The 21,395-nt window shown below is 35.5% G+C and overlaps 2 protein-coding genes across 2 annotated transcripts; both read right to left on the bottom strand.

The window, feature by feature from the left end:
• Positions 1-4,680: 4,680 nt before the first annotated feature.
• LOC308417708 (olfactory receptor 6B9) lies at positions 4,681-5,625 on the bottom strand (the record flags this gene model as incomplete). Its single annotated transcript, XM_080913033.1, has 1 exon — positions 4,681-5,625. One exon carries the CDS (start codon positions 5,623-5,625, stop codon positions 4,681-4,683), a length of 945 nt encoding a protein of 314 aa, XP_080769159.1.
• A 13,511-nt stretch (positions 5,626-19,136) lies between these two features.
• Positions 19,137-20,081, bottom strand: LOC308416274 (olfactory receptor 6B9-like; the record flags this gene model as incomplete). Its single annotated transcript, XM_080911209.1, has 1 exon — positions 19,137-20,081. The coding sequence occupies one exon, from the start codon at positions 20,079-20,081 to the stop codon at positions 19,137-19,139; it is 945 nt and encodes a 314-aa protein (XP_080767335.1).
• Between the last annotated feature and the right edge of the window lie 1,314 nt (positions 20,082-21,395).

The following is a 21,395-nucleotide window of genomic DNA, read 5'->3' as shown; positions in this document are numbered from 1 at the left end:
AATTGGGGAAAAGGTACCCGTCACAATCGTCACATAAACTATGAAATACCTTGGTGTGACTTTAACTAAGCAAGTGAGGGACCTGTATGACAAGAACTTCAAACCTCTAAAAAAAGAAATTGAGGAGGATCTCAGAAAATGGAAAGATCTCCCATGCTCATGGATTGGAAAGATCAACATCTTAAAAAAGGCCATCCTACCAAAAGCAATCTACAGATTCAATGTAATCCCCATCAAAATTCCAACCCAGTTCTTCAAGGAATTGGAAAGATTAATGTGCAATTTCATATGGAATAACAAAAGACCTAGAATAGCGAAATCCATCCTCAACAACAAAAAAACATCTGCGGGAATCACTATCCCTGACCTCAAGCTATATTACAAGGCAATTGTGCTGAAAACTGCATGGTACTGGTACGGAAATAGGCATGTGGATCAATGGAATAGAATAGAAGATCCAGAAATGAGCCCTCATGTATATGGTAACCTGATTTTTGACAAATGAGCAGTAAACATTCAATGGAAAAAGGAAAGCCTATTCAACAAATGGTGCTGGTTCAACTGGCACTCAGCATGCAAAAGAATGAACATAAACCCTTTCTTATCTCCTTGTAAAAAGCTCAAGTGTAAGTGGATCAAAGATCTCCACATTAAACCAGATACACTGAAACTATTAGATGAGAAAGTAGGGAAAACCTTAGAACACATAGGCACAGGAGAAAATTTCCTGAATAAAACACCAATGGCTCAAGCTCTAAGGTCAAAGATTAACAAATGGGACTTAATGAGATTGTAAAGTTTCTGTAAGACTAAGGACATTGTCAAGAAAACAAAACGGCACCCAACAGAATAGGAAAAGATCTTTACCAACACCACATCAGATAGAGGCCTAATATCCAAGGTATACAAGGAACTCAAAAAGCTAGACACCAGAGAATCAAATAACCCTATTAAAAATGGGGTACAGAGCTAAACAAAACATTCTCAGTTGAGGAACACGGAATGTCTGAGAAACATCTGAGGAAGTGCTTGACATCCTTAGCCATCAGGGAAATGCAAATCAAAACAACCCTGGGATTCCACCTCACATCAGTCAGATTGGCCAAGATCCAAAACTCAGATGACAGCAGATGCTGGCGAGGCTGCAGAGATTGAGGAACACTTCTCCACTGTTGGTGGGGTTGCAAACTAATACAACCACTCTGGAAATCAGTCTGGGGATACCTCAGAAAATTGGATATAGTACTACCTGAAGACCCAGCTATTCCACTTCTGGGCATATACCCCAGAGACACCTTAGTACACAACAAAGATATATGCACCACAATGTTCATAGTGGCTCTATTTATAATAGCCAGAAGCTGGAAAGAACCCAGATGTCCTTCAGAAGATGAATGGATACAAAAATTGTGGTACACTTACACAATGGAATACTACTCAGCCACCAGAAACAATGACTTAACCAAATTATTTAGAAAATGGCTGCATCTAGAGAATCTCATCCTGAGTGAGATAACCCAGTCACAAAAGAACAGACATAATATGCAGTCACTGATATTGTGATGTTAACCCCAGAGGCTTGCACTCCCACAGAAACAACTCACAGACTGTATGAAGTCTAAGAAATAAAGAAAACAAAACAAAAAAATATTTACAAAACAAGAAGACTTTGACTATTTCCATGTTGCGTTTTGTTTTGCATGTACTTTACGCTTATTGTAACTATTAGGTTTTCAATGCATACTGTCAAGCCTTTGAAAAAATCAAGTACTGACTAAAAAATGTATTCATATAGTTTTATGTAAAAATTATTTTAAAATCTGAAAAAACAGTACTGACAAAAATGTATAATTTTAAGCAAAAATATTTAAAATATGTACATTTATCTTTGTTTTGTAAAATAAAGTTGTTTTTAAAAAAAGATAGGAAATATATATAGATAGGAGAGACATTATCATGTACAGTAAAGCTTCTTCAGAGGTATAACTGCAGAGTCCTCACTCATCATTGTAACATGTAACGTTGAACTTGTAACAACAGGTAAACAAAGTAAAAACAAGCCAAAGATAAGTAGGCAAACAGCCTAAATAAAATATATACAATGTGGTTTCAGCATGTTGGGTAAATATATTACACCTGTCATTGTTTAACTTTCTCATTCAACATCCTTACTGAGTCAAACAGCACCCACTTTTCTTCCAATATCTTGTTACTGCACCAAAGTGTATACCACTTGGTAGCGTCCAAATTCTTCCTTCTTAAATAAAAACATAAAACAAAAAGTTTAATGTTCTGAAAAGACTTAGAAAATTCCTCATACTTAGAAAAAGTTGTGCCTGAGCAAAAGTGCTTACTCTTTTGTCAATGCCAGCATTGCTTGTATATTGTTTTTACCTGACATGATTTGATGTAGTGAGTGGAAAAGCACTTTCTACTTTTCTAGTCTGACCTTCCACTATTTCACCCAGATTTTATGTATAGAAACTGCAACAAAAGGATGGAATTAAAGCAGAAATTGTGTGTGTGTGTGTGTGTGTGTGTGTGTGTGTGTGTGTGTGTGTGTGTGTATGAGAGCCAGAAAGAGAGAAAGGAAATCCATTTCCCTCTGTTATGATGTGAGACAGTAATACATACACTACTTCCCAGGATTCCTATTACAGTTAGAAAAAAATTCTCTTTCATTTTGCTAAATTATAAAGCTAATTAATAAGGAAGAACAAAATGTAGATGCATCAGTTCTTCTTAGAAAAGGGAACAAAATACAGGAGGAAATACAAGGACAAAGGTAGAGCAGGGACTGAAGGAAAAGTCACCCAAAGACTGCCCCATGTGGGGATCCATCCCATATGCAGCCAGCAAACCCAGTCACTATTGCTGCTGCCATTAGGTGCTTTCTGACAGGAGTCTGATATGGATATCTCCTGAGAGGATCTGCCAGAGCCTTTTGATTGAAATGAGGATGCTTGCAACTAACCATCAGACTGAACACAGGCACCCAATGGTGGAGTTAAATAAAGGACTGAAGAAACTAATGCAAATTGCAACCCCATAGGAAGAACAACAATATCAACCAACCAGATTCCCCAGAGTTTCCAGAGACTAAACCACCAAAAAATAAGTACATATGGGGGGACTCATGACTCTAGCCACATTTGTAGCAGAGGATGGCATTGTCTGACATTCTAGGAGGAGAAGCCTTGGTCCCCTGAAGGCTTATTTACCAAGTATAGGGGAATGCCAGGGCATTGAGTTGGGAGTGGGTGGGTGGAAGTGAGAGCATCTTTAGAGAAGCAGGGAGAGGGGGAAAGGAGATAACATTTGAATTATAAATACATAAAATATCCAATTAAAAAGGGAAAATGATTTTAATTACTCAACTAAACTTTATAACAGTTTAAAATCAGATATATGAAATTATGACAATGTTTTACAGTATGACACACAATTAGTATGATAAATATGAAATTACATATGTAAATAACAAACTATGTTAATAAATTGCAAATAATAAATTTGAAATGAAGGGAAAAATATTAATAACATTAATTTATGTAATCATCAGATTTGATGAGACACATCCCTGACTTAGCTCTCTGAGCCCTAGTATTATGAATATGCAATGTAAGGCACCAAAATTTTTATCAGTGACCCACAGCAGAGATACAGAGAAAGGGAGTTATCCTAGCCAAACCAAATATGTAGGCCAAAAGGAAGTGGAAGAGTTAGTCTGTGTGCTGGGAGTTATCCCAGAAGCTTAACAAATAGAAAAGAAGTCTCAGCTATCAGGGTCTTCCTTTGGACTCTTGAGTAAGACATCTTAAATCTTAAGCTGAGGCGTTCTGTCTGATCCAATCTAGAAACTCTTTCACTAACTAGAGAGTGACCCTATAAGAAGACCAGCAGTTTCAACTAGCCTAGACTCCTGAGATCTCTCAAACACTGAGCCTCCAACCAGACAGCATATATCATCTGATATGAGGCCCCGAACACATATACAGCAGAGGACTGCTGAGTATGAACTCAGTCAGAGAAGATGCACCTAACACTCAAGAGACTGGAGTCTCTTAACTTCAGGGAGTTGGTTGTCTGGTGGAGTGGAGGTGAGGGTGGGGTGGGGACATCCTTGAGGTGATTCGGGGAGGGTAATGGGGAAAAAAGGTATGGGATGTGGAACAGTCAGAAGGTGAATTGTGTGGGGAATAAAGTATAGACAAAAAATGATTAAATAAAAAATGAAAAAGAAAAAACTAATTAAATAAACTATGGTTATAAAAGCCAATCTTCAACCTACATTAACGAATAATAACACGTACCTATTAAATTTTTCACAGAGACCTCTCTTTTTGTACCTTTGATGAATCAAAGACTTCTAAAACAGAATCATTCAAAACTCAATGGCCTTACCAACAGAACTCTAGGAACAGTTCAATGATAACTATTTATTTAGAGTAACTCATAGGTAATAAAATTGCTTTACAACTATTTTGTTGATGAATGTTTTATCTAAATAATTTTACTAACAGTATTTCATTAAGACCTGAGAGAAAAAATGGATTCTTTATAATCTCTGATTTCATGTCTTTAAATTGTTCTACTAAATCAGTATGTTTATGATCACAGAATGTCCTCCACTGAAAGTGCTTTTTGATACTAAGTCAAATAATAAATGTCTAGGTCACTTCAAAACATAGACTCTCCCAAGGCTCTGCCACCTGTTATAGTTTTTTTGATGGCATCTTTTACTTCCTTGTTCCTCAGGCAGTAGATGATTGGGTTGAGCATGGGAGTGAAGACTGCGTAGATGGCTGAGATCAGCTTGTTAGAATTAAAAGAAGCAATGGCCCGAGGTCGGACATACATGAAGATCACAGCTGTGTAGAAGATGACCACCACTGTAAGATGAGAGGCACAGGTGGAGAAGGCCTTCCGCTGCCCAGAGGCTGAGGGTATGTGCAGGATGGTAGAGACAATGAAGGCATAGGAAAGAACAGTGGCTGAGAGAGGGAATACAAGGATGACAATGGCAAGAGCAAAATCTACTGTCTCGGCTATAGAAAAGTTCATACAGGCCAGCTTAAGGATGGGTGAGACATCACAGAAAAAATGGTTCAAGACATTATTGCCACAGAAGGCAACTCGAGAGATAAAATACACCTTTGCCATGGAGATGGTGAAGCCACTCACCCAGGAACTGATGGTCAGTTGTACACAAAATCCTGTGGTCATCATAACTGGATAGCGAAGAGGCCAACATATGGCTACATAACGGTCATAGGCCATGGCAGCTAAAAGTACACATTCAGTACAGGCAAAGGACATAAAGAAGTAGAGCTGGGTCATGCATCCCAAGAAGGAAATGGTATTGGGGTGAAATAGGAATCCAGTCAGCATCTTGGGGACAGTGACGGATATATACCAGGCCTCCAGAAAGGACATAGTACTCAGAAAATAGTACATAGGCTTGTGCAGTGACCTAGTGACCCACACAGTAAGAATGATGATCAGATTTTCCAAAAGTACAAACAGATAAGTTATGAAGAAGATGACGAAAAGCAGAATTTGCAGCCAGGGAGCAGTAGGGAAGCCCATGAGGATGAACTCACTGATGTTGGTGATGTTTTCCATCCACAAAGTTGGATCACGAAATGACACAAGATTTAATGCTAATATCAGAAAGTTCAAGCATAAGATCCATAAGAGTATCAGGGACCAAGGTATATTTTATTATTATAAAAATCTTTCTCTAGATTCCACATCTACTATGGGAATGATGTGGGAAACATGAGAGGTCACAAGACGAGTCTAGAAAAATAGAGACCTAAAACAATAACTCAGCAAAGAACATTGAAACAGAACCATGAGGCGATATTTAATGTCCAGGCCTTTGGATTTGAATCAGGAAAGGATATACAGATGGTAGTTGAGTTGACCACTTTCAAATCAGTGCATTCTTCTGTTTTAGAAAAAAACTATAAAACAGAAAATCATGTGACAGGGAAAAGTTCCTAGGGTGATGCATCAGGCAATGTCAGGAATGAGGCAAGTTCAAAATCTGGATAAATAAAAGTACAATTATTCAATTACACCCCCCTACTTCCTCCTGTCAGGACAACTGGTGATTCTAGATTGTTGTACATCTTTTGGAGACTCTGTTAATGCTTCTATTTCTATGATTAGAGCAGTGGCTTTAAGTTGCCTACTCTTGAAACCCTTTTCTTCCTATTGGGTAGCCTTGTCTAGTTTTGATATAAGGGTTTGTCCTTTGTCTTATTGTAACTTGTTAGGCCATATTTGATTGATATCCCCTGGATGCCTGCTCTTTTTAAAAGAGAAATGGGGGAAGAATAAATCTAGGGGAGAAGGAAGGTGTGTGTGCCGGGGTGGGGTAAATTTTGAAGAAGTAGAAGAAAGGGAAAATGCTGTTAGGATGTAATGTATGAGAGAAGAATAAATTAAAAAAATAAATGAAAAGAAAAGGAAGCTCCCCACCTTTTAGGTGGCTTACATTAATTCAAATAATAATCATTATGTATACTTACCTAGAGAATTTTTATAGTACATGAATGTGGGTAGTAGATGCACAAAATTTTCCCTAGAATTCCTCTATATACTCTGTTCCTATAAACATGTACACACACACACACACACACACACACACACACACACACACACACAACTATTTTATAATTTATATAAAATATATAAATTAAAATTTATACTTGAAATAGTAAAATGTCAATAATCATGATTTATAATAAACTAAAATAATAATAAAAGTATAGTTTTAAAATATATTTGCATCTGATATCTTTATCTTTTAGTTTCTTTCCCAAAATTTCTTACTTTACCAAAGGTCTTGGCATATAAGTTTATTTCTTCTTACATCAGGAAAATTTACCTTTTCACTTTCTATCATCATTAGTTTTATACCCTTGAGACATTGTGACATAAAACAATGGTCACTTGAACCTAAGAATTTTCACAAGAGGGAACAATGAAAAGACTAGAAGAGGGTGATGCAGAATAGGGTGCCTATGTTGAAACCAAGAATGCTTCTTGTGAGAGAAAGATGATATGGGACTTTACTGTGCTGCTTAGAAAAACATAGAATTTAAATCTGAAGGTCATTCACTGTTGTAAATTTTTATTTAATGCTTTAGATTGTAGATGACCATAACTATAATCATGAGGATCAAAACTGTCAATAAGGGAGGAATGTAAAATATGAATATATTTGCAAACAAATGTATACTTATACCATACCACACATTATTTAATTTAAAATTAGTTTACCAACCTAATTTATACTTTCTGAAAAAAACAGGTTAAATATCAATATTGAAACAAGTATTACATAAATAATTCCAATTATTGACTGTAAATATTACGACTTTTGATACAAATTGAATACAGGTTGCATTTGAGAAGCTTAATTGAGAAGAGAAGATTCAAGTGGTGAATTCAGAAAGGCCCTAGTTGTCCAGGGAACAATATGGTCTGAGGACAAAATTACAATTTGAATAGAGATAGAATCTGGCATCAAGTTATAAGTAAAATTAAATAAAATATTTTAAGGAGCAGAAATTTACTCAAAGGAAAAACAGAACTCAAGAAAAGGGAAATAACATGTACAATGTTCTAAATGTCCATTGATTATTTATCATTTTCATAATTTTTAAATAACCACAAATTAGTTGGCTATTATATATTAGGAGAATGGCTATAGCGAAGTAAAACTAAAAAAAAAAATGACATTTTTTTGTCTACTGAATTGTTCTTTAATTAATTTTAATGACATCTCTCTGGAGAATTTTTTACCCAAGATGTGTAAAAGTGAGATAAGCACATAGCTTAGCTTTGAGCCATTACAAAGTAAGGTAGTAAAGGAATGTTTGTACTAGATGCTTTTATCATGTCTGATTTTAATGTACTTGAAGCACATTATATATGCACAACAAGAGTCTACAGGGAAAGCAGACTTTATTACTAAAGTCCCTCAAAGCACTGAGGAAAGCACTTGCCAGTGGAACATATAGGTGAAAAGTGAACTCTATTCCATGATTTATTACTTTATGACTTTATAAACTTCAACTGCCTATGCCATTTCACTCACTAGCAGAAAGGTGCTAGATAGCATAATTAGTAGTAAGGAGAAACTATTAACTTCTTGTTTAAAAGCCTATCCTCCCCTAGATATTAAAAATATAACGCAGTCATTGTATGTGTGTGATACATACCTTTAATCTCATTGCTCAGGAGACAGAGACAGATCTTTGAATTTGAAGCCAGCAGTCTACATAGTGAGTTCCAGTTATGGTGGTGTAAACTAGTGAAGCCTAATCTCAGAAAGAAAAAAGGAAAGAATGAAAGAAAGAAAGAAAGAAAGAGAGAGAGAGAGAGAGAAAGTAAGAAAGAAAGAAAAAAAGAGGGAGGGAGGGAGGGAAAAAGGAAGAAAGAAAGGAAGGAGAAGAAAGAAAGAAAAGTGTGAAAATAAGGTTATAGTCCTCTATTTGAGACCTTGAAAGGAGATAAGCAACAAAATATTATAGCCAGATACCTCACTGGGGGAGGGAATCCAACATTATATCTAATTTATTATTTATATCTGGATAGCTGAGCCCAGATAAGCAAAAAAAAATTATAGAAGTAAATAAATGATACTATGATCATTTGGTGAGGTTTGATGGCACACACCAATAGGGAGACTGATACAGAATTACTACAAGTTTGAATCCAGGTTGACCTATACATAGTGATCTCCAAACATCCAGGGCTGTACAATAAGACCCTTCTTGAAAGAAAACAAGCAAAGAAAAAAAAGATGATACAGCTTTATAACTAAACTACAGTGCATTTCAGGATATTGACCAGTTGCCCTACTTCTTTTGTATATTAAATTAATTAGTTTTACAAATTTTTACTGAGAACCTACTATGGGGCAAGCACTATCTTGGACATTTAAGTGGTTCAGTTAGCAAGGTAGAAAAATCAAGTAGAGTACACTTTGGCAATTACATCATAAAGAAGAAAACAGGCAATAAACAGTGAATGCACTGTATAAAAATGTAGACATGGAAAAGTTCTTAGGATAAATTTAACAAAAACAAGAAAAACAGGAGTGTAGCCAGTGGCAATAAGTTGACATTTTAAACATAATGGTAAAGCCAGGTCTCATTAAATACTCATGAGGAACAGGAAAGTATTAGCTATCTGGGTGAGGATGCAGAGAAAGAGGAACACTTCTCCACTGTTGGTGGGGTTGTAAACTCGTACAACCACTCTGGAAATCAGTCTGGTGGTTCCTCAGAAAATTGGACATAGTACTACCTAAAGACCCAGTAATTCCACTTCTGGGCATATACCCTAAAGTTGCTCCAACATATAATAAGGATACATGCTCCACCATGTTCATAGCAGCCATATTTATAATAGCCAGAAGCTGGAAAGAACCCAGATGTCCTTTAGTAGATGAATGGATACAGAAATAGTAGTAAATTTACATAATAGATTACTATTCAGCTATTAGAAACAATGACTTTATGAAATTCCTAGGAAAATGGATGTATCAAGAGAATATCATCTTGAATGAGGTAACCCAGTCACAAAATAATAGACGTAATATGCAGTCACTGATAATTGGATAGTAGCCCCAAAAAGCTCCAAATATCCAAGAAAAAACTCACAGACCATATGAAGGTCAATATATATATATATATATATGCCAAAAAGTGGAAGCCTCAGTCCTTCTTAGGAAAAAAAAGAAAACAAAACAAAGTGTATAGCACCTTTTCAGAGTGGGGTCGACCTAGACTTTAAGTCATCAGTATCTCAAAAGTTAAGAAGATAGCCTCGTGGTAATTTTTGTTATTTAAAAATCATTGTATTTAATCTTTACACAGCAAGAAAACTTTGACTATTTCCATGTTACGTTTTGTTTTACATGTACTTTATGCTCATTGTAACTAGTAAGATTTCAATGCATATTATCAAACCTTTAAAAAAATCAAGTACTAACATAAATATATTCATATAGTTTCATGCCAAAATGCTTTAAAAAATCTGTAGATGTATCTCTGTTTTTTTTAAATAAAGTTGTAAGAAAAAGAACAAGATTTGTAGACAGAAGATGTCAATAAAACCTTAGAGCAATACACAGAATGCAAGATGCCAAGGGATCTAGTGTGTTGGGAGGGAGCAAAGTTAATAGAGGAAGAACTGAAGTCAAAGCAGTAACATGTAAGAGACCTGGCCATGAGCACATCACCTTGTTCTTCCTAATGTATGATACACCTTCATTGTTTACTGAACTACTTTAGGGATGTTCTGAGAGGCTGAGATAGCAAGTTTATAGACTTAGGCATGTGACTTGTTGAGCATTTACCTAGCATATATAAGACTTCAAAAATATTTTCTTGAAAATTGAAAGTTGATCAATTTTGCCTTCCCAAAATTAACCACCGTGTTCTTTACTAAGCACATTTCTGTGTCTGCTTTAGGTATTAACTGATACCACTTGATTTCTTTTCTTCTACTGCTCCTTTTCTATGAGTACTACCTCTCCATAAACACCCAAATCTTTTCTCTTTTTATCTGTCAATTTGTAACAAGTCTAGCTGTACGAACCGTAACCATATCACTCATCAGATAAGGCAGAGACATTATGAATACAATGCCAGCATGGAAGTAAATGAAACAAGATATTTTCTAATTGTTGAACCCACCTTTTAATTTATCCTGCCTTGTGTCCCTGTGATTGGAAATAGTTGGGAATAACCAAACATTACTGTTACTTGGCAAAGGACCTAGAGAAAAAGAGAGCCATTTGTAATAAGAGTAGATAATATTAGAATACCAAATATAGTGAGTGTCCAGGGTAATGGGCAATCTTGTCTGGGAAACTCAAAAAGCCTTCACTTAGAATATACAGTTAGGACTGCATGAAGCATTACAGTTTTGAAAGGACCAAGGAATGACAACCAAAACTGTAAATGTATAGACTGAAGAGGTGGAAATGAATGATAGAGTTGGATTTGATTGGATTAATTTGGGGCGGAAATGAGATGAACAAAGATGGTATGTGAGGTTACTTAGAATTAGCTCTCTGTACATTTATGAGATGTATTTATTTTCTCACTTGTAACAACAGACTGATGATAGCTGTTGTTACACTGATGACATGTAGAAAAAAAGGACGAATCTCGGTCACATAAGCTCTAGTATTAGACCATGTTTCCATTATTGTTGAGTCACATGTTTATCTTAAAAGCATTTGTAGAACTGTACAGCTTCAGACATCACCTAGATCTGTGTCCACAGTCCATCACTCTGGGTAGGTGACCGAGAACCACAGGAGGCTACTGACCTACATTTTTATCTTGTCCAAGATTCACCAAGTGTTTCTACCTTTCTTTTATGATCTTCATTCCTCATGACAGCTTTGGGTCACTCTAAGATCATGTCATCTATAGTAGGAACAACAGTGATAATGTACTGTGTCTGTCACACAGCAAAATATGTACCATTTCTTTTCTAGGTTCCATAACACCTAATTTTCACCACGTCATAATAAAGTAGCTATTACTGGTTCCCCATTATAGGTAATGCAGTAAATGACTAAATTCACACAAATTATGTGTTCCAGAGATATAAAGTAAGACTGTCATTCTTTAACTGTATAATAATAGTATTTCTTCAAATACCCCCCTTTTCTATATTTCTTATCCATTTATCAGACATTTTTATACCAGTGGCCCACTCTTTTCTATCCTGATCACATGGCTGCTCCTTTATCCTGTTTCTTAAAATGAAATACAAATTTTTCTTTTGTCCAATTCTGCATCTGCATATTTAGCCTCTACACTCAAGCTTAGCTCTTATGATCAGTCTCAAGTTCTTAACATCAACATCAAAATTGTTTGTCATAAAAATCTTTAAGTTTACAAAGCATTGAAGAACTTCTAACATTTGTAATTATGTTCTTTAAGGACCATCTGAATCTGCATGCTCTCCCTTCTACACTACAAAGACTTCTGCTCCAGCCCTGGACTAGCTATGACCATCTGCTTTGTAACTCTGAAAAGTATTTGTTGGGATAGGAATGTTGGCTCAAAAAAAAAAAAAAAAAAAAAAAAAAAACCCAAAAAAACAGTGGCTCACCTGCTAAGTCAAACAAACATACAAACAAACAAACTGATGTAGCTGACCCAGAAGATGCTCCAAGTGAGAAGCATGTTTTCTGAAGAAGCAAGGAAAGGTGAGATTAGACCTAGAGAAACACTACACAGAGAGGGATTCTGTTTACCCTGAGTGGGAGGCAGGATTAAAATGAAATGCTAAGGTGCAAGTCTAAAGAGAAAACAGAGTGCAGAGAAATGTTCTTGGCCTATACAGATTCTAGCAGAATGCCTACTGATTATTTAAGATAATACTAAATACCATTATTTAATCTGCAGTTGGAGTGACCTTGCTTAAATAAAAGTATGAATATATTCATTAAACCCATCTCTTTCTTCCTTTAGTCCCCAAACTGCTGAGTATGTTCTTGGTACTCAGTCCCATATTCCTCTAAATCTTATTAGTCTTTCTTTGCTAGCTACTCACCACAAGCTTGAGTAGCTCTGAAGAGTGTGATGAACTTCCTTATGGCACTCTTTACAATAATACAATCAGACATACTTTTTCTATGGCCTGAAACTCTTTCTAACTCAGGTCTCTAGGAAAGCTCCTGTTCAAATATTATTCTTTGTCAAACTAACCTTGGCCATCTATATTCCTCCACACACCCTTCCCATCCTCCGGACATTTTCCTTACAACCTTCTGATTTTATAACGTTTTGCCCCTTCCAGCACTGTACAGTAACATTTTGTTTTGTGTACCTGTCCTTATTGGATTTATGTGCCCTTTGAAAATACCAGTTGTACCTCTGTTTTGACTTACCTTATCATCTCAAATACCTATCACAGTCCCTGTGTTGTGGTTGACCCCTAATTAGTTGTGAAATGTAATTAAGACCAGACATCTAATCAAAGCAAACATCATTGATTTTTTTGTTTGCTGTCCTGGTGGAAGCAAGTCATCTGAGTCCAGTTTAGAGATCTTGATTTGGTTTTCCACTTACCAGACTGATAGGAAGGTGTCTTTAAGAACATGAAGTTTGTCACATGTGAGTCTTTGTCTTTGCATCCAAAAGGGATTGAAAAAAATTGTGGTAAAAAAGAAAAGAAATAATTCAGCAGCTTTGGAATAGCCTGTTCTCAATCCTGGAAAGTTGTCTCTCAGCGAAGCCCACGAGTTCTACAGCTTTTATTCTTTTCCACTAGAAGAAACTACAAAGTCAATAACCCAAGAAAATAGTAACTTATTCTGTTATTGATTCAAGAAAATAAAACATTGCTTCAAATTGTATGTATGAGAAAGGGTGAAATGCAAAATAGGTTCTTACTACTAGGCTTGTCTGATATTCCTAGAAGCCAGGATAGAAGAGATTTTTTTTCTTGTGCTTCTTTCTTCATCACCATTCATTGCCTTTCCCAGTCCTCTCTCACTCTTTCTCTGACTCTTACTCTTGACCTATTCTTTTGCCAATGATCCCTTGTCTCCCTGGTAACTTTATATGTTGACTCCTCCCACTGTCTCACCCAGGTAGACCTAGACCTGGATAGGTCCTAAGACTTCATTTTCCTCTCTTTCTTTGATGGTTACTATGTCTCCTTAATGTATTAATATTATGTGATATAGGATGCAGATGAGTGTATTAAAGCACATACAAAAGAATTTTACAGAATTTTGGTGCATAGTAAACACTGAGAAAATAAATTTTTATGCCTGCTCCCTTTGGCTAAGCATTAAAAATAAGCAATTGCACTCAGAGCTAGGAAGTAATCATTGGGGATGAAAAAAAGTTGACATGAAATTGGGGATGAAAATGTGTCTTCTTTGTAGCATGATATTGACCCTCTTATCTTTTTAAAAGTACTACCTGGGTTCTTTGTTTTAGAAGTATGATAACAGGAATATTCATTCTTAAAGTTCCAAAAGGAAAGCTAAAAGGAATCCAGTGGAGAATAGGGAAGAGGACAAAGCACACAGAGAAAAAATTGCTTGCTGCAGTTTTTGTTCTAACTGGTTTTCAAATTTCACTCTCTTTAGCCTAATCTTTCCATTTCTTCTGTTATTTCTGTAATGATAAAAACTAGGCAGACAACTATTAGACCTTGAATCAAGGAAAAAGAATAAGAAAAATGATTTTGTTTCAGGGTCTGAAAATTATACCAATTAAATGGAAAATGACTTTGTAAATTAGATGTGTTCCAGATCTTGTCAGAAATAATCCAGACAAGGTCATCAATTAACAACTAAAGGACAAAGATCCTCAAAAATGTATAACAAAATGTGCTTTAGTCTACAACCTTATTTCTGCATATACCTCTTTTTGAGAACAGCAAGTTAAATGGCAAAATTTGAAGATTATTGCATAAGATGTTGTTATTTAATTCTCTGTTAAATATTATTTTATTAGATAAGAGTGAGAGAAATTTAGCCAATAAAAATTTGGTGCAATCTTTATAACAGTCATGTAAACACATTTGGCACTAACTGTAAAAACAAACATGTAAATTTGTCTTTATAAAAATATAAATAACATATCAGTTTATTCTTTTATTTGAAAGTTTTTATTTTATAGCAAATAAAAAATTTAAAAATCATCAAAAATTAAACAACTATAATAGGTTTTTTTATTCTTCTAAAAGGGAATATGTAATGATGTTGTTCTATTGCTTACAAAGAACTGAATTAACGTCTTTCTTAAGCTTAATACACCTATTAATAATTAAAACACTGGCACTATAGGATATTTCAGGTATTTCAGAGACCTTCTAAGATATTGTAGTATTTGATTTATTTACCATAACATTCTTAAGATATTGAGATGACCAATACTGTCTCTGTGTTGAAGACATGAGTCTTCCAATAAAAAGGCCATAAGAGCACTATGACCTCATCATAGTAACCATTTGCAAGAATGGACCTGGTGAAATTCTCAGCGGTTAAAAACATTGGCTGTTGCATGTAGGTGTACACGCAGGTAGATCACTCCAACCTTAAGAGAGACAGAGAGAGAGAGAGAGAGAGAGAGAGAGAGAGAGAGAGAGAGAGAGAGAGAGAGAGAGGTAAAGAGAGAGAAACTGCGACAAATATTGGTAATTCATATGCCTTATCCACAGCAAAAACTTCACATCTGCATTATCTAATTTAATCCTCTGCTAAAGGTCATTGCTCTTTTCTGTTTTATGATTAAAAACCAAAGATTCAAAGCAAATATTTTTCTTTGTATCTTTATTATCAATATTCTAGTAGCAACATCCACCATCCACTCTGATTCAATCATGGAAAATGAGAATGTAGTACTTATAGGATTCCAATGAAGATCAGAATTGAATGTTGGGTTGTATGTCAGAGATAGCTTTTGACTCCCGAACTGTCTTATCCCGGCAATGATAGAGCGTTGCAGTTGGTGATGACTGGCAGTGAATCCATAGCTGCCTGAATCCACACAAGCGTAGAAGTGCCTCATTCGCTGCCTTCCCCTACATGGAATCCATGTGTGAGTCAACACCTCACATAGATTCTGCATACATGTAATACTATGTATCATTTGTCTTCCTACACTTGGCTTAATTTACTTAGCATAGTGTCACCAAAGGTCATCCATTTTGCCTCACGTGACAAGACATTCCCTTCTAAAGGCTCACTAGGTCAAAGGATACGCAGTAGTGACTTATAGTTTAGATCAGCGATAATATCACATAGTAGAATTACATCATAAACTTCAAAATTGTTGAAAATCAAAGAACTCAGAACTAAGATTTTGAGCTTTGTAACCTCAGTCTATGAAAAATTCAGGATATTTAGATCATTTGTTGATGTAAAATTTTAAGCATTTGGCAAGCGTGTAGTATTTAAAAATTGGAGATATGCTAGAAATTTTTGAAGGTACAGGCATGTTAGATGTTGGTTATGAATTAAAAATATTATAATTAACACAGGGAATCATTAATCATAGGCTTATTGAAAATTGAATACATATTAATCAAATTTAAATTTTGAAACCAAACCATCTAAAGATGTAAAAGAAACTTATTAAGAAATCATGTATGTGTCCAAATGGCTCTTCATAGGAGAGAATGCTATAATTGAGATACTGAGACATTAACTGGTTATCCATAGGTTAGAATGCTATAATTGAGATACTGAGACATTAACTGGTTATCCATGGGGTATAATGCTATAATTGAGATACTATTATATTAACTAGTTACTGTGGGATAGAATGCTATAACTGAGATACTATTACATTAAATATTTATCCATGCGGTAGAATGCTATAACTCAGTTATTGCTACACCAAATGAAAATTAAGCAAAAGCAGTAAGAAATTCTTCTTGACAAGTAGGGTGGTGTCAATCACTACAGTCTGGGAACTAAGGGGGGGGGACAGCCTCATGGATTAAATAAAAAAAAATAATTTAGAAATATTCAAGTACTGCTGGAATTCACTAACAAAGGTAGAACAAGGTATACCAAGCATCATGATGTTTTTCTACATATTCACTCTACATACTCATTCTCTTTTAATCTGCATACCAACTTTGAATGTAGATATTATAATACACATTTTCCAGGCAAGGAAACTGAAATCTGAATGACCTCTGAAGATCTGAGCTAACAATATGAAACATCAAAGTCTTTGTGTCTTTGGTGAAAACAAAAGGTGCAAGTGTGTGGAAAGATGTACTGGCACATGTAGAGGCTGGAGGACATCTCAAGTGCCATCTCTCAAGAGGTCATTTACTTTTTTTTCTTTTGTGAGACAAGGTCTTTCATTTTTGCCCATAACCTTCCAGTTTGACTTGGCCAACTGACTAGAAAGCTCTAAGAATTGATCTGTCTCCACTATCATATGGATTATGAGTCAGCCCACCATACCCAGTTTTTTGTGGGTACTGTCAATAAAAACTGGGTCCTCATACTTGTGTAACCAGCACTTTATCAACTATGTAATCTGATATCCCAGAGTCTTAACCTTGAATATTCATCTTCCCAATATTTTCCCAAATATACAATTTCCAAAGGAGTAATTTAATATGCGTTTCATAGTAAAATGTAGTGAAAGTCAGTGATTAAATTAGAATCACTTGGAGCAATATATTTTGCAAATTCTTCCACAAACATAAACTAAACTGTGTTTACTCTGGTAAGAGAATACAACCCAAACAGCCATGACAGCATTGTAAAAATAAAGGAATTATTTTCAACTCTAAAGGGGTTTGTTCTGTGGGAGAGGTCAAACACAAACTGACAGCTGAGAATCTATCATGTGTGATGAGAAGGAGCCACAGCCATAGTTGAATAATCAGCTCATCTTGCTTCTGCATCATTGAATTAGTAACGACTGTTAATCTGATAGAAGTTTCAGGATTATCAGTTTATGTATGGAACAGCTTATTTAGACTCTATAAAGAGAAATGGGTTGCCATATGTGAAAAGCAGAGCTAAGCATACAAAATAAAATTATAAATATTATTTAAGCCAAAGGTAGTCATCACCAAGAACACACTGCAGTCATAACCACTACAATTAGTACAGCAACGCTACCAGTTATCATGGCATCTCTCTCTGTACTGACAATGAGATTGTAAGTTCCCTTTTTGAAATTACTGTTGGTAGCTACTGTTCTCCTGAGCTGTTATCACAGATCAGAGATGCAGAAAGAACCCGATAGAAGGCATTCTTGAGCTGGATTACATGGGCTCAGTCAAAGGCTTTGATGTTAATTTAGTTTCATTCGTGAACCATTTATATAACTTGATCATACTTTTTTAATTGAACAACTTTATTTTAAAAAACAAGGATAAATGTACATATTTTAAGCATTTTTGCATAAAAGTATACAAATATATTTTTGTTAGTACTTGGATTTTTTTAAAGTTTTGATAGTGTGCATTAAGATCTTACTAGTTACAATGAGCATAAAGAACACATAAAATAAGACTTAACCTGTAATTAGTCAAAGTTTTCTTGGTGTGTAAAGATTAAACGTATGATTTTTTTCTTTTTTTTTTTTTTTTCTTATTTTGGCCTTTGTTTTTTTTGAACTTCAAATGGTCTGTAAGTTGTTTCTGGGGTGTTCAGAGCTTTCTGGTGTTAGTATGCAATTATCAATATGATTGCATATTATTTCTGTTCTTTTGTGACTGGGTTACCTCACTCAGGATGATATTCTCTAGATGCATCCATTTTCTTAAGAATTTCATAGAGTCATTGTTTCTGACAGCTGAGTAATAGTCCATTCTGTAAATATACCTTAATTTCTGTATCCATTCATCTACTGAAGGACATCTGGGTTCTTTCCAGATTCTGGCTATTATAAAAAAAGGCTGCTATGAACATTGTGGTGCATGTGTCTTTGCTATATGTTGGAGCGTCTCTGGGGTATATGCCCAGAAGTGTAATAACTGGGTCTTCAGGTAGTACTATGTCCAATTTTCTGAAGAATCACCAGACTGATTTCCAGAGTGCTTGTACCAGTTTACAACCCCACCAACAGTGGAGAAGTGTTTCTCCTTCTCTGAATCCTTGCCAGCATCTGTTGTCATCTGAATTTTTGATATTAGCCATTTTGATTGGTGTGAGGTGGAATCTCATGGTTGTTTTGATTTTCATTTCCCTGATGGTTAATGATATTAAGCACTTCCTTAGATGCTTCATACTTAATTTTCTCAATTCACAATGTCAGCCAGCTGACTATAAGTTCTCTGAGAGTTAAATAGTTTATCTTGAGCAAAACACTAGGAATAGTTTCTAAGTGCTGCATGTTAATTATTATTGCATCATTTCAGAATGCTATAACTAACCAGAGTTGATAATAACTGCTTATTGTTTCAAATGACAATGATTAAGTCCTTCCATCTATTATTTAGTGCTTAATTTTTATTTTACATATTTATTTATTATTGTTTTGCTATACTATTATTTTTTTTACAATCCCAAGTTTGTGAAGTGAAACTGTTGATAAAATGATCCCAACAATTCTCATAAATGATATGGACACTGTCTTTTTCTCAAGACAAGGGATTTAGCAGAGAGGGAAGCACTGGCCACCTCCCAGAGTCTTCTTGATTGCATTCTTGACTTCCTGGTTCCTTAGGCAGTAGATGAAGGGATTAAGCATGGGTGTGAGGACAGCATACACAGCTGAAATGAGTTTGTTGGAATTAAAAGATGCAATAGCCCTGGGTCGGACGTACATGAAAATCATGGCTGTGTAATAAATTATGACCACAGTGAGATGGGAGGCACAGGTAGAGAAGGCCTTCTTTCTTCCTTGGGTGGAGGGTATTCGCAGAATGGTGGACACTATGTAGACATAGGAGAGGACAGTGGTGATAAGAGGAAAGACAAGGATGACAATGGCCAAAGCAAAGTCTACTAACTCTGCTGTGGACATATCTTTGCATGCTAATTTGAGGATTGGTGAGATATCACAAAAGAAGTGATTCATGACATTGGAGCCACAGAAAGCAACATGTGAAATGAAATAGACTTTGACAACAGAGACCATGAAACCACTAAAATAGGAAAGGGCCATTAGCTGCAGGCAATATACAGTGGTCATGATGACTGGATATCGAAGAGGGTGGCAGATGGCCACATAGCGGTCATAGGCCATAGCTGCCAGAAGTACACACTCTGTGCATGCAAGTGAGATAAAGAAGTAGAGCTGGGTCATACAGCCAGTGAAGGAGATGTGCCTTCTCTGCAAGAGGAATCCATCTAGCATCTTGGGGACTGTAACAGAGACGTACCAGATCTCTAGAAAGGACATACTACTTAAGAAATAGTACATGGGTTTGTGGAGAGAGCCCGTGGACCAGACAGTAAATATGATTACAAGATTTTCTACTATAATCAACATGTAGACCACAAGGAAAATAAAGAATAGGAGGACCTGAAGCCAAGGGGCTGTAGGGAAGCCCACCAGGATGAACTCACTGACCAGAGTAATGTTCATATCCAGCATGATCTTCTGTGGCACCAAAATAAATGCAGTGTCTATGACATCAGGCCAAAAAAAAGGAGTTAGTAATTCACTCTTCTAGTGAATAATATTCATAATACAATTTGTAATAATAAATTATATCAATGTGATGAAACATTTTTCATATAAATAATTTTATAAAAGCTTTCCAGAAATTCAAGTTCACTTTTGCCACTGCCAATACACTAGCCTACCATGGTAAAGTCTCCAGAATCACACCCAATTTTGAGTTCCCTATACTTTCAAGTTTGGCCTGGATCATATATTTTATATACCAACCCAGCCCAGTAAGTATAGTTCTCACTCTCCATGAAAGAAGCTTCTTTCTCAGCAGGCAGAAATGATTAGAGAGATCCACAATTTTTCAAATGCATCTAGTAAGTAACTGAGTATAGTGCCCAAATGTAATTGACACATATGCAATGCAACCTCTAAACATAAATTACAGTGAACCTCACAAAATGGAAATAAAGGTTGTATAAGCCAGATGATGAAGTCATCAGATGCTAGTGTCTTCTAGAAGTGACATGAAATGGATACCCATGAAATTTTAACATGTATGGTTTCCCAACCAAGACCAGTTGACATGCCAATATGTATGAGGAAAATTTCACAAGTCCCTGTTCCTACATGAAGGTTTGAGGACATTAGTTGATGGTGAGAGATGGAAACTCTATTTTCTCCATGTGTGAGCTAGCTGACAAGTTACCAAATCTCAAGTGGTCAGCCCTAAATGTATGTACTTACATGCCACACTAAATAGACTCACTTGGTTTTGTGGATTTGAGTAATGAGGGCTGGTAATTGTTTACATAAAATTTTCATTCATGAAATTCTCACAATGTAAAATAAAATCTAAGTTGTCCCTGCCTATATTTTTCACTCTTTAAAATTAGTAGTAATATTAAGATCAAGGTCACATATGGGTTTCCTACTAAATTGGAGCGCATTTCATATAAGCTGGAATATCTATTATAATTGGGAGGTTATGATATTGACTCAAAAAAGTTCTGGCAGGTTTATATCTCTATTATATTAAGTGTGGCTGACTCAAAAACATCTGACACTTTAGCCATTATTGTATAGAAAGCTTTGTCTTTCAGGAACATCTGAAAACAATCAAATGGGGCCTTATTTTGATCTTTTGATAACTTAAATTGTGACTGTTTTCTGTTTTGAAGAAATGTTTGAAGAAATCAGAATAAAGGAAGATTGTAAAAAAAAATCACTTCAACCCTAATAATGTAATCTATAGACAGTGGTTGAAACAATTAAATTCTTAAATCCATTGTTAAA

This window comes from Micromys minutus (genome assembly GCF_963924665.1).
Source record: "Micromys minutus genome assembly, chromosome: 2".
Taxonomy (NCBI): domain Eukaryota; kingdom Metazoa; phylum Chordata; class Mammalia; order Rodentia; family Muridae; genus Micromys; species Micromys minutus.
This window is presented reverse-complemented; position numbering and strand designations above follow the sequence as displayed.